The sequence below is a fragment of the Sparus aurata genome, chromosome 13, assembly GCF_900880675.1.
Source record: "Sparus aurata chromosome 13, fSpaAur1.1, whole genome shotgun sequence".
Lineage (NCBI taxonomy): Eukaryota > Metazoa > Chordata > Actinopteri > Spariformes > Sparidae > Sparus > Sparus aurata.
Genome location: NC_044199.1, coordinates 1,310,545 through 1,324,212, shown reverse-complemented (window position 1 = coordinate 1,324,212; position 13,668 = coordinate 1,310,545). Strand labels below are relative to the sequence as shown.

The following is a 13,668-nucleotide window of genomic DNA, read 5'->3' as shown; positions in this document are numbered from 1 at the left end:
CACAGTCGAATATCTGTTATATAAGAGATATTTGAATGCTGCAGGGTACTCAATAACTATTTGTTTAAGAACCAGTGTAGAAAGTGAGAGCAGGTGGGTTCAGTGCAGGTGTTGTTACTGGGATCCACGTGGACTGAACACTGTCTGACTTATCGATGTGTTGGATAAGAAGCATTAAGAGCTGGAAATGTGAATGTTTGAATAACATTTGCATGTTGTGTTTTAAGCTGTCAAACAGAGAACTAGGAATAGAACGACCTGTTTGTTTTACCTGCTGTACCTGCCCTTATTGCTTATCACGCACATTCCTCTCCGTGTGCCACTGCCAGACGAACCAAACCAGCCGAACTCTGAGTGATAAGAGCCGGGTCAGAGTGCTGCCATAAAGAGTCAGGTGTGTGGTGTCAGGTGTTTGTTTTATATGGTTTTATATTGTTCTCTGGAATAGACGGCATGAACTCTAATCTCACTTTCTAGACTTTCTCCAGGACCATAAAAAGTTAGCTTGTTAAAGGTTTGTGATTTTAGGTAAATCCTGGCAGCGCCCTCATCAACAGTGTGTAGATGTGTTCTTTAAAAGTCCTACATTATGTTTTTTATGTAAAAAGTGTATCTGAAAAGTAACTAGTGACTTCTGCACAGATATAGTGGAGTAACAGGTGCTCGACACGGCACACAAGAAGAGTACTTATACCTCAAAATTGACTTTTTAAGGTATTACTTTTAAGTAAAAGTCTTCTTAATTCTACTGTATAAATCAAATAAAATCCTTTTAATAAACACTATGTACTGTACATCAGGAGCACCGAGGCCCTCAGTCGCTTAATTCAGATTGTGGAAAACAGAACCAGGTCATATCGTGCGGCCTTTATGTCACACCGTCATGTTTAATGTGTGATAAGTCCATTAACAGCTTTTGTCACGGATTTTAGCCGCAGTAATACGTTCCATGTATTTCACATATATTCACAATGACTCCTTTGTCCTCCACTCTGTCTGGTAAGACCTCTTTGTTTAGATTTAGTTCTTGTCAGCTTGATGTACAATAATGTTGTTAAATCACTTGTTGAAACCAGAATCTGCTGTGTTTGGTTTGGATGAGTTGAAACGGACCCTTCATCAGGAGACAGAAGTCACCGTGAGATTAATTAATGATTGTAATGAACAGTAAGTGCACTGTGAAGTCAGCGTCTCCCTGGGAAGTCTTGTTCTCATGTGCTGCTGGTGAAGTCATGCAGTGTGGCGGTGGGTGACGCAGTACCAGCTCGGGGGGCCACCGAGGGTGAATTCCTGCATCTGTGATGTGTCTGTGGTCAGCTGGTGGGACCACAGCTCGTTACACAACAGGACAGAGATCGTCACATACTGTAACAGTCATGTTTTCACTTATTGCTCTGTGGTGGTAAAATGAAATTGTCTAGATTTTGGACTGTTTGACGGATAAAACGAGCGATGTAGAGACGTCAGCTTGGCCTCTGGGAAACTGTGGCAGGTTTTGGGACGACAACTGATTAAGAATAACAACAGCTTTGCAAAGATGGTGGAGGGAACTGAATATGTTAGCTGAAGAACTAAACAGGGATGTACTGAGCTGTGTATTATCTGCCCTGCTCAGACTGCAGACAGTGTGTCTTCAGGGGCTTCAGGAGACTCTGGGGACCAGAGAACAATAGATCTCTGCCCGTAATGATGGAGTCGTTGAGACTTTTCCCACCTTTTGAACAGGAAGTGGGTCATTTTGTTATTGTGTTTTTTTTCCTGTGGTGTTTGTCTTAAGCTTCCTGCCGGGACGTCTCTCCTTTCTCACTTTCCATGTTTTTCTTTCTTTCATGCATTTTTTCGCCCTGGCCCTCTTTTGTCACCGTGGCTCCCTTGTTGCTGCTGGTGTCACACATTTGCTCTGAATAAAGTAAATCTCCTGCTTTGTGGAGATGTTGTAAGATGCTGTTGAGCCAGTGAACCAGGTGATCCCCGACCCTTTTGGCCTGCATCATATCTCCTCTCTCCTCTGATCACGATCTGAAATCATCAGATAAAACAATCTTGAGGACGTACACAATTTACTTGAATAGATTATATTTATTGTCCTCTTCTGTTTTCAGACTTCTCCTTAGGGGTCGACTGATGTGGCTTTTTCAGGGCTCATACCGATCGTGATTATTAGAAATGAAGGAGGCTGAAAAACGATTTTCATTTGTAGTAAAAAATGAAAATCTTTGTGTCAAAATTTCAAACATCCACTGATGAAATAAACCCTGAGTTCTGTTCATAAGAAAAAAAATTTCAGGCACTTTGCTTGAGTATTTCCTTTTTCTGCCACTTCACATTTCCTCTCCAATGAATTGATTTGATACATTTAGTTACTGGTTACTTTTCTGGTTCTGATTATTCAGTGTTTGCAGGATTTTAATAGTGACGTTTTACCAGTCAGATTTTGGAGGCGGGTAGATTGAATTGAATCAATACAGATTATCAGGAAAATGCTGAATATCAGCCTGATAATTGGCTGATAATCGTTCTGATGATAGTTTAAAGGGTTTTTTAGGCTGTAGAATTTGCCTCTTTACTGGGAAATAAATGTGTGCAAAGTAGTGATGTAGAAACTTAACAACGTATTTATCACTTGTTGTATAGTCATACTGTGTTGCAGTAAAATAAGTGGTTGTAACAAAATTCCTTGGCACACCATGAGAGTACCGCTGGTCTACAGGACATTTAGATTAGTGCTGGGTATCACCAGGTACCTCGCGATACGATACTATCACGATATTTTGCCCACGATAACGATAATATCACGATACAGAGATTCTGCGATAATCGATATATTGCAAAAAATTTCACCCACGATACATCACGATATCTGTGTCACTGAAGAAATTCAGAATTTATTGACTGCACTGAATCCATTTCACAGGAATTACAAAACATTGTCAATCAATTTCACATGAATGACAGCCAAGTAAACAAAGAGTGTATTGCACAGTGTCTCTTCTTAACACACACACTGACTACAATGATCATTAAATATCTATATGTGTGGGTTTCAGAGCTGCTTAAACCATTTTTTTAATTCTATTTGGTTGTATACCTATGTTTGAATAAAGATAAAGCTGTCCTCCGAAGAGGGGTGGTGGTGGTGGGCCAAAAAAATAAAAAATAAAAAATAGAACTTTTACATTTTTAAATATCGGTATTTGGCACCAGTGTATCGATAACGTACCTCAAGACGAAATATCGCGATATATCGTAGTATCGATATTTTGGCACACCCCTAATTTAGATGGAGGATGGTGATGTTGTATTTTGGACCGATGGCCCGTCCCTGTCCTCCCTCAGGAGTTACCACCTCACATCCAGTCTAGTTTGTGGACACTTCTTGCAAAGCACAAGACACATTAACTGCACAACTTTGTGATTCATGTATTTAAAGAAAAGTGCAGGAGATGCTGCACAGTTTACTTCTCGTCCATAATGGTCCTTTTTTCACATTTAACTCACCTGGATCACTGTATTCTCAGATTTTAACATGCATACCAAAGACTAAAAAACTGTATGCTGCTGTGATGATGAATTTGTGTGGCCCATTTGTAGACCAAACACACCTCCACACAAACACCATCCATCGCCTACAGCCTTGTTCTATTCTAGTGCGGAGGAATTCCTACAGTATCCAGTTAAACTCACCGTGACTGGATCATATTGCGCCCTCCAGGGGGTCCTTAATACAAAAGTAATTGTCTTCTCAAAGCTGCTTGGAAGAAGTTTATCATTCGCAGAGCTCGATGCTGCTGGCGTGGTGCAGCTCCTGGTTAATGGTTGACCGAGGAGGATATTGAATCCTTAACTGGGACTTTTTATGGTTGAGCGTTATTTATATATTCTTATTGACCTTGTTGCATTTTGTTTGTGTGTCATTGTGTAAGCGTTCATTGTTTAACAATGGGAGCACTGTTGGAAGAAGAAGCAGTTTCTACAGCTTCGTATAACCTCAACATTAAATCGACCGCATGTTAATATTGTATTAAGGCCAGATCAGGGCAGGAATGTGGAGCTTATTAGAGTGTGACAGCTTGTCTTGGTCAGCTGTAGATTTCAGACACTGGTGTGAGCACTGCCCAGCAACACGCAGTTTGTCTCCAGCACACACTGAATCTCATCGGAGATAACACTGCAGTGCAACACAGCCTTTCCTTTTCCCGCTACTGGATGCTTTTCTCTGTCAGTGCTCGACACCCGGCCACTTCCACCTTTTCAAACACAGCTTCCTCTCTGTTTCTGTTTGATCGTGGACAATGGGAGTGATGTCTTTCAGGTCCTGTGGGAAACTGGAGTCGTAATTGAGGGTTGTACACTCATTTTTAGACTGTTCTGATTCAAGATACCAGGTAAATGTTTGAGATATGTTTGTAGTTGCCTGAGTTAGGATTCTTCAGGGGAGTTTAGGCACCTCAGTGGTTCATAATGGAGCATCAAGTGTTGCTGAGTCAAGAATGTAATGGTTCATATTTGGATAAAGGCCTCATGGTCCAAAATCCTGCACAGCAAGCAGCTTAAATTATTAATTCATAAGCAGGAGTTGTTTCTCTGGATGTGCACAGTTGTGTCTCTCTCTCTGAGTGTTGATCTATTTGTAATGGTTGCACTTTTTCCTGTAGGAATGTGTGTTACAACTACACAATAAGAGTTGTAATGTCTGCATGCAACCACATTCTGACAGTTGTCTTCAGGCTACCATGGTACACTCTGCTGGTTCTGACAGTTCAACCCTGTATTCCTTTTTTATTAGAGTGTCCAGGATGCTTTCAGTCATAAAACTGAGTTAATGATTTAGACTTTCAGACTGATAATGAATCAGCCAGAACAATAATATTAGATTTTATAAGCTGTTTGTGATCGATCCAAATTTAGGCTGTATCATTCTTGGGACAAATTTTCCATGAATTCTGGGTAAATTAAGCACAGGATTGTTTTCTTGACTTGATGTCATACTGCTGATATTTCCAACATGACTGCAGTCTGGAAAAAGTCTCCCTCTTCTCTTTGCTTGCTCAACAACATTGTAAACGGATCACAAATTATGAGCCATGTTTTGTTGGCCAAACCCTCCCAGCACTGATTATTAATGATGTTATTCATTCCACCTGTGGTTCTCCTGCTAATATGAGTCAAAAGGTTGTTTCTGAGCTCTACGGAGCAGATTTAAAGTGTTGTTGTCACTGCCAAATGCTTCTGATCAAGAGCAACAGTATTTCGAGGACGCGACCGATCCATTTAGCTCTTCGGTCAGAGGTCTGAAGGTCCGTCAACCCATCATCATCTTCATCAACAGATTTAGCACAGCTAACGAGCTTATTGGTTTTGGCTCAGTAGTTGGTTGGCTGGCTACCATCAGCCACTATAGACTCTGAACTTTCTGCTTGTCTCTTTCATCTTCCCCTCTTTCAGTCTCAACGGTGTCTTTAATCTTTCAGTCTTACAACTCTGATGCATCTTCGTTTGTCATTCTGTACTTTCCGTCTTCGTCTTCTCTATTTCTCGATCTCCTTCCTGCCTCTTTCTTCTCTCTCAGACGCCCGGTGGTCCAGCCTCGTGGCTGGATGTTGAAGGTCACACTGGAACATATAATCACCAATGAAAGACCAAAAAAAAAAAATCAGAAAGAATTTAAGAAGAATTTAACACCCCCTCCCATCCGTCATCCCTCCCTTTCTTGTTCGCTGCCCTCATTCATGGGTTTAATAAATCCAATCTTCTTTACGAAAAAATGCGTCTGTCCTCGTCTGACACCTTCGCTGACCACGGTGGATTTTTTTTTTTATGGTCTTTAAATTCTTGCAGTTCTTAAGGCTTTCTCTCTCTCCTCCCTTCACCATCATGTAGTACTTAGCTCAGTTGCCAGGCAGAAAGTGATCATGAGCTTATCCTTGTTTACATCTCTAGTTAATGTTGACCCCTGCAGGTTTCTTGTAAACAAGTGTGACCTTCATATTTCTGAATAAAGAAGATCACTTGAGGGGAAACGTATCTTATAATACACATGTCTTACTGTAATTTAAACAGTTAATTTCAAGAGTTTTTTTTTTATTTTGCACCTTGAAAATGGCATCAAAGCTACAGTTGAACAGATTAGTTTTATAATCTGATTAAAATGCCTCTCTCCCTGTTAGCAGAGTGAAACCAACAACATTACACTGATGCTGCTCTCTGCAACACTTGTCTGCTAACAGTCATCTGGTCCAAATTTCAAGCAAGTTCCAAGTCGTTTTTTCCAAGTCAAGTCGCAGGTTGAGTCATTAGTTAAAGCGAGTCAAGTTCCAAGTCAAGTCATTTTTATCTCCCAAAGATGCTGCAGTCTATGTTTCCATATCTGGTCTTTTATAAAGAGAAGAGACAAGATATTAATGCAGTATTCTATCTGTCTTAATGATAATCTTGTTGATGTTTAAACCTTTTATCTTGGAGCACCAAAACTGAAACTTAATGTTTGACGAGGGGCAAAAAGCAAACACCTGTTGTGTTGTGATGATGCGAGAACATTATTCTGGTCATCCCATTTTCTGATCTGCTTTCTTTTCTCTCCTGTTTCTGATTTAAAAACAAGTAAAACAAACAAAAGTTTTGCCAAGATGATCTTTTGGCCAGAGCCTGATTCATTCTGTATGAAAATTAATTGTATGATAATTATTGATAATCACTGAAATAAACAAATAACTTCATAAAGCTTATTTATTTTCACATCACATCACAGCCAGACAAAAACTAAACTAAACTGGAGTCATTGTGTCCTAAGTAGCAGACCTGAACTTGAGTCCACATCTCTGCTGACGGCACCAGAACCAGCAGTGCCGGTCACAATAGAAAACAATAGAGAGAAACTAGGTTCTTTGTCTTTACTAGACAATCACACAAGAGGTTACTGAGAGTGAGTTTAACCCACGAAACACGCAGATCTCTGGTCTTATAGTGGAATAAAAATCTCGCTGTGGTTTATAGAAGTTTATATGAAGTCAGCACCATATTTTCACTACCTACATGTCACTTAATCTTTATAATGTAACCCACCACCTCACTATTAAAGTTATATTTCAGACAGAGATTGTTTTATCTTTGAAGAATTGAACACATGAAGTAATGACAGTAATGATCTTCATATCAGTCTGATTGCAGTTGTAATTATAAGCGATATCTGCAGCTGATTAATGATTAGCGTGTTACTGATTTACTTACACGGGTTGTAAGAAACAGAAGGATAAAGGGCAGAGGAATAGGTGTCACGTATGAGGGAGAAAAGGGAAAACTCAGAGTGATGGTGGGGGATCGTTAGTCTTTGTGACTGGTATTTCTTTTTTCGGGTGGAGGCTGGGAGGTCACCCGTCCACCCACTCGCCCCACCACCAGCACCACTACCCCCTCCCCTCCTCCGTCCTCCCTCCTGCCTTGGCTAGTCTCCATGTGCAGGGCTCAGGGCCTTGGGAATGAATGGCGCCCGGGCTGTGCTCTGTCTTTGAAGCCAGCCAGGAATGCAAGGCCTCTTTTTTTCTCTCTCTCCCTCTCTCTCCCCTCTCTCTCCCTCTCTCCCCTCTCTCTCCCCTCTCTCCCTCTCTCCCCTCTCTCTCCGTTGTTCAGGCGGCCGGCAGCACTAGCAGCTATCTGCGGCAGTGAAATATTCCCTCCGCTGCGCTCATTGTGCATCGCCGAGCCGGACGTCATCCGCTGGCCAATCAGTGGCTCCCGCTAGGCAGCCTCGGGTCTCAGTGGGGGGAGAAGGGACTCGCTAGAAGTCTTCCCTCTAATATCTAGCTCTCCTGGTTACTTGGTCCGGTCCCTCTTTAGAGGAAGTTCTGTGTGAGAAACAGCAGCGGAAATCATTCAGCAAAGCCTATTTAAGTGAAACTTAGGACACTTTTCTCTCTTTCAGATGGAAATCAGGATGTTCAGCAACCTAGATTCAGAGTTTGGGTGAGTTCTTCTACTTTCGTCTTGCAGTCAGTGCTCTGTTCAGTTTAAAAACCTTCATTCAGATCCAGTCTGCAAGTGGTTGAGCTCTCAAGTCGTTCCCAGTCGGCCTTGTGACTGTTGATCCAGCCTTCCAACTTGCGTCCAGCTTTTCCTGCTGTCATTGTTCACTTCTTCTCTTGTCTCTTGTTGTTGTGGTTTGCGTGTGAGGGTATTTGTCTGGGCCGGTCACCCTCTGCCTCACCCTCCCTCCCTCCCTCGTCTCTCGTTCGCTCCCCTCTGTACATTTTGTCACTGCCTGTCCCCTCCATCACTTCCACTTGAGCGCTCCCCTGTTTGCGAGCCTCTCTCTGTTCGCAGGGGGAAGAGGAGGGCTGGAAACCACACACACACACACAGAGACACACACACACACACACACACAGAGACACACACACAGACACACACAGATCAGAAGGCCCTTCATAAACACATGGAATCCCCCTTAATACTGTAGATTGAAAGGCTCTTGGGAGGTGGGTTTTGTGTATATGCAAAACGACCACCTAGGATCATGTTTGATCCAAGTTTTTCAGCTTAGCCAGCAAACGTGGCAATACTGTGAAAATGTTGCTCGTTGCATTTGACTTGTAAAGCAGTTTTCAATTGTCCTTTTACTGCTGTCTTCTTATATTTCTTGTTCTTGTTGGCAAAAGCTCCAAAACAAAAGATGCAGAGTCTTTTCTCGGCAGTTCCATCAGTAAAGAGGCCGAGCTTTTCAGACGGCAGTGTGAGAGTTGATTAACTGGTCGGCTCATCTTTGTTTTATTGGCAACATCAACCTTTGTGTGTGCATGACAGGTATGCATGACCAAGTCAAGGAAGGCATGCAGGTCATGGGAGATAGACGCCTACACTTACTCTGTCATTAGAGTCCGCAGTAAAACCTGAACCTATCATTAACTTGCAAGTGCTGGTTACTGCGATGAAGATAAAGATTTGCAGGATAGCTGGTGATGATAGCAGGTTTCCATGTGTTCAGGAATGCTAGAATTGAATCTGTATATCTTATTAAATTCTGTAAAGTAACCCACGGTTGGCTGTGCAGGTAAAAGATGGCCTGTGAATTATGAGTGCTGCAGCAGATCCAGTTTGAAAGGCCTAAACATTAATCAAGAGGTATTTTTTGCTACACAGTATCTCGGGTGGAAGGAAAGCTAGTGAAGACTCTTTCAGTCAGAACAGTGGAAATAGAGATGTTGTCGGTGTTCAAGCAAGATATTATCAGTGTGTAGGCGTTACCTTTTTTCATTTACAGCAAATAAGATGGTCAGCGCAGTTTGCCAAACACTACAGCATAATGGCCTCTAAAGTTTCCTGATAATGGCCTCAGATATGGTGTTTGTGTTGTTGAGTGAAAGTTTAATCTTGACAAGAAATAGATAAAAGCAAAAAGCTGATGGCAGAACAAAAAGGAGCAAAGTTAGGGAAGTCTTTGTGTCGTGGTGCTGTTTAACAAGGCGTTATACATCCGTCACATGATTAATCCTCGCAGATTTCTGTAGTTCCATATGGAATTCCTGACATTTTTTCGTGTGTATACTGCAACGTGCACCGCCGACCTCAAGGCTCTTAATTAGAGGCTTCATGGATGCAAAGCAGCAGACAGGCTCCTTCAACAGGTGGTCGACTGTACTGACCGACAAAACCAAGCTGCAGTGTGCAGCGTGAGTCGGAAACCACAGTCGTATGTCTCGTAGGAGCAGGTGATGAAGAATTAGACAACTGCATCTGTCAAGCAAAACATCTGGTTTCACCTTCTTCAGTGTGAAGATTTGCTCATGTTCAATTTCGATTGTTTTCTACATTAATCAGTTAGTTGATTGTTCTGTAAAATGTCAGAAAATGGTGGAAAATGTTGTATTTAAATGTTAATGTTTTGTCTACAACACAAAGATACTCAGTTTACTGTCATAGTATTAATTAATTTAATAGTTGACAACTAATGAGTGTAAATTAATTGTCTTTGAATTTTGGACTGTTGGTTGGATAAAACAAAGATTAGATCACTAATCGACAAAGTGCTTTAAAAGGGAAACAAGACTGAAACATGAGGAGTTAAATTATGTTTGGAGTGATAATCAGGACAGTGAAGTGTTCCCCCCTCTGTGCTCCACCCTGCTGCGTCTTTACTGGAAGAAGAAAAATTAACATTTTTTCAGTCAAGGCTGTGTAAAGTTTGTCTTAACAACTTCTAACAGAAGCAAGATTTCTCACCAGAGGAATTTGACCTAGAAATGCCAGGCAAAGATTTATCAGTGGTGCTGACTTACTGTTTTCTGGCATCTTAATAGTATTTGAGCAGAAACTTGCAATAATAGCAGATTGTTTTTCCCATGGACTTTTTCACAAACACATACTGTAGCTGATAGAGAATTATCTTCCATGCGTACAGTGTAAATTTAAGAGGAAGGTGTTTTTCTTTCATGTATTGATGTGAGCTGTGCCATTAACTTACCTGCCATGCAAAGTGTACAGTCAAACAGAAACACACCTGTTTGTGTTAGATTTTCATAATGTCATGGTGTTGCACAGCAGTCAAAACAGCTCTGCAGTGGGATGTTTGTGCAGACTCGCCCATGTGATATATTGAGTATCTGTTCATTTCTTTTCTCAATTTGTTTTCTCACTTGTGAGCAGCCATTCGCCAGAGATATGTAATTGGAGCATGACTCCTTGGTCAACATTTCAGGGTAATAAACAGTCAGTGTTGTGTTTATGTTTTCTCCCTCAGGAGCTACTGAGCAGACTCTTTCAAGAGGCTTTGAATAAACAAGAAGGAGGCAGGAAAATGACCTAATTAACGACAAGCGTGACGGACAACCTGGCGCAAATGTGTTTGTGGTAATTTCCCCAGTTTCACCCACAAGGAAGACACATGCATCAGTGCACAAACGCGTACAGCACATTTACAAACCCTGCCCTTCCCTTCCTGCCATCCGCCCCAGTCCTCCATGGATTCCTACAACTTCCACTTTGAGAGAATGAGCAACGTGGACCTGCATCCTCTGAGCCTGCCTGTCAGCCGGCTCTCCCCAGCCAAGTCCAACAGCAGCATTGCCGACCAACTTGCTCATCACCAGCACGGCAAAGGAGACTCCGCCTACAGCTCCTTTTCTGGCGGTTCCACCGCGCCGGACTACCCCTCTCCCTTCCTCCCAGACGACCTACAGTCCAGTTCCTTCAGCCACTATGCTGATCTTAAGTACGTGAAGTCCATTTACCATCCGACCCAGGTTCTGCAGTCCGACTCAAAGACCATGGACCAGCTGTATCGCTCTGTAGAAGCTATCTCACAGCAGTACCGCAACAATACCAGCATCAAAGTAAACCACCACAATGGCAATGACAGTTTCCATTCCAACAACAAAGCACTCTCTAAACAAGAGGTACCCTCCCAAGGAGCTCACCCTCCTGTCCGTCCTCCTCCAGTCCCGGCACGCATGGATAGTTTCATAGCCACAAAAAACTTGGAGAACAGCAGGGTCCACCGGCAGGGTACTGAGCCTCAACAACAACCCAGACACAACAGTCGACTCCATCCACAGCCCCATGGCCTGAACACCCCAAGACCTGAGAAGGCTAACCCAGATACAGGCAACCCGAGCATTAATTCTGACCCAGTGTACTCAGTTTGGAGGGGCCCACAACAGCAACAGCCTCAGGCCCAGCAGCCACCAAGCTACCGCCCCCACCTCCAGCCTCATGATCAGACCAGGGTGCCGTTGAACCCTGAATATCTTTACATCATGGATAACAAAACTGCCTCTGAGCAGCACAAGTCAGCAAACATCCTCAGCCGATCACCTCCCCGAGGCACAAGCCAAGCTGAGCACCTGAAGCCCAGACAGCTCTCGAGCAGTGGTGCATGTAATGGAGACCATCACAACAAACCCAGCAGCCATTTTGAGAGTCAGCGCAAAAGGTCGAAATCAGCTCATGATTGGCTTGGTTCAGAGCCAGCCCGAGCTGCCAGTCCCTGGAATGCTGGTCAGAGTTTGATTAACAGCAGCATCCAACATAAAGGTCAGTTCTACTTCGTCACCGGAGTGTGTAAGCTGTCTGACTCGGCATCTGTGTGCGGCTCTGAGGCTGGGAGTGAGAGCTCCACTGTGCCGGAGACGCATCAGCTCAGAGAGAAAGAAAGATGCCACAGCACAATGGATAACTTGTTTAGACCTCTCCAAGAGAGCTCTCGCACTTCCAGTGGTGTGATTCCAGACGAGAGAGAGGTTTTCACCTCTGTCTCCCACGGCAAGGACCTGTCCTCCAGGAGCCAGGACCAGGAGAACCGCAGACTATCGCTCACCTCGATGCGCTCTGCTCAAAGCTTTGACACCTTAGAAGATATCGACATGATGCAGAGTCGAGAGATTGGCCGCCACACTGCCAACAACCCTATTTTCTACTGTGGACCTGACAGAAACTGCCCCACACCAACACAGGAGGTCACTTCAGTGAATGAACAAGCAAACCATCACAAGAGAGAGGAGCAGGCAAAGAGAGGGAAACGGCAGCCCTTGGGGGATGTAGCCAGCGAGAGGATAAACAAAGAAACTACTCCGCTTCTGTACCACCTCACCGGAGCCAACAGAGCAGCATTACAGCCCAAGAAGAATGATTTCAGTGTAAAGGGCAAGGAAGCAGTCCAAAACAAAACAGGTCACGGAGACTTGGCTGACAACGGTAATGAGAGACCTTCAAAAAGTGACACGAACACGAACGATCGAGGGGAAGTCATCTCCGCCTGTAACACCCTGGATGACTCATTTAAAAAGTACTACAAGGAGAAGCTGAAGGATGCTCAGTCTAAAGTCTTAAAGGAGACGTCATTTAAAAGGAAGGATTTGCAACTGTCATGGCCACACCGAGTCAGGCAAAAACCTGAGATGAGGCCTACAGTGATTCACTCTTTCTCCTCATCACAGGACTCTGAGACCTCCACAGAGACTCTCACTCCCTCTGTGGCCTCTGAGGAGACGGAGAAGGGGAGCATTAAGGAAGAAGACAGGGAGAGTCACTGGGAGATGGACAAAGAGACTGAAAAGGAAAACGGGAGGCCTGAAAAGGTGGCGCAGCCCCAGGTAGCACGCATCGGAGGCAGGAGACGTTTGACTCCAGAGCAGAAGAAGATGTGCTACTCGGAACCAGAGAAGCTTCACCAGCTCGGTGGCGGTCCTGTCCACTCTGCCTGCCGCTCATTTGGCAACGAAAGCGACAGCCTGTTTGGCATTGAATGCGAGGGAGAGGAACATGTGCAGAAAGGAGAGCAGGGACTGGTGGCAGCACGAAGGAAGATGTTCGAGACAAGAGGTCGAGCCCTTTCAGCCTCCAGTGCTTCAAAGACGAACCTAAAACATCTGCAGCACAAGGCTCTGGTGGAGTACATGGAGCGTAAGACCGGCCAGAAGGTGGCTGAGCCGCAGCAACCAGCGCCTCAGTTACCTCCTCCGCCCAGACAGAGGCATTCTCTGGGAGAGAAACCATTTGACTGGGGTCCCAGACCTTCATCAGCAATTCATGAAGGAAAAAACACCAAGAAGAAACTCAACAGGCCGCACTCTGCAGGCCGCATCCTCGATTCCTCCACCAGCTCCATCAGGTACGAAAGAGAAGCAGAGACGGAGAGAAAAACATTCATTTGATGCTTTTTTATTTGTGAGGATCAAATCA

At 43.8% G+C, this 13,668-nt stretch overlaps 1 protein-coding gene across 4 annotated transcripts in view; it reads left to right on the top strand.

Annotated features, from left to right (window-relative positions):
- Positions 1 to 13,668, top strand: part of shroom1 (shroom family member 1) — a 33,445-nt gene that overhangs the window by 10,860 nt on the left and 8,917 nt on the right. For 2 of the 4 annotated variants that reach the window (XM_030438343.1, XM_030438340.1), the window contains exons 1-2: positions 7,649 to 7,959; positions 10,730 to 13,597. In XM_030438343.1, the coding sequence (XP_030294203.1) occupies positions 10,950 to 13,597 (2,648 nt within the window). In that variant the 5' untranslated portion in view covers positions 7,649 to 7,959; positions 10,730 to 10,949. Of the gene's footprint in view, positions 1 to 7,648; positions 7,960 to 10,729; positions 13,598 to 13,668 lie in introns of those variants that run through there. The other 2 variants (XM_030438342.1, XM_030438341.1) reach the window with 2 other exon arrangements.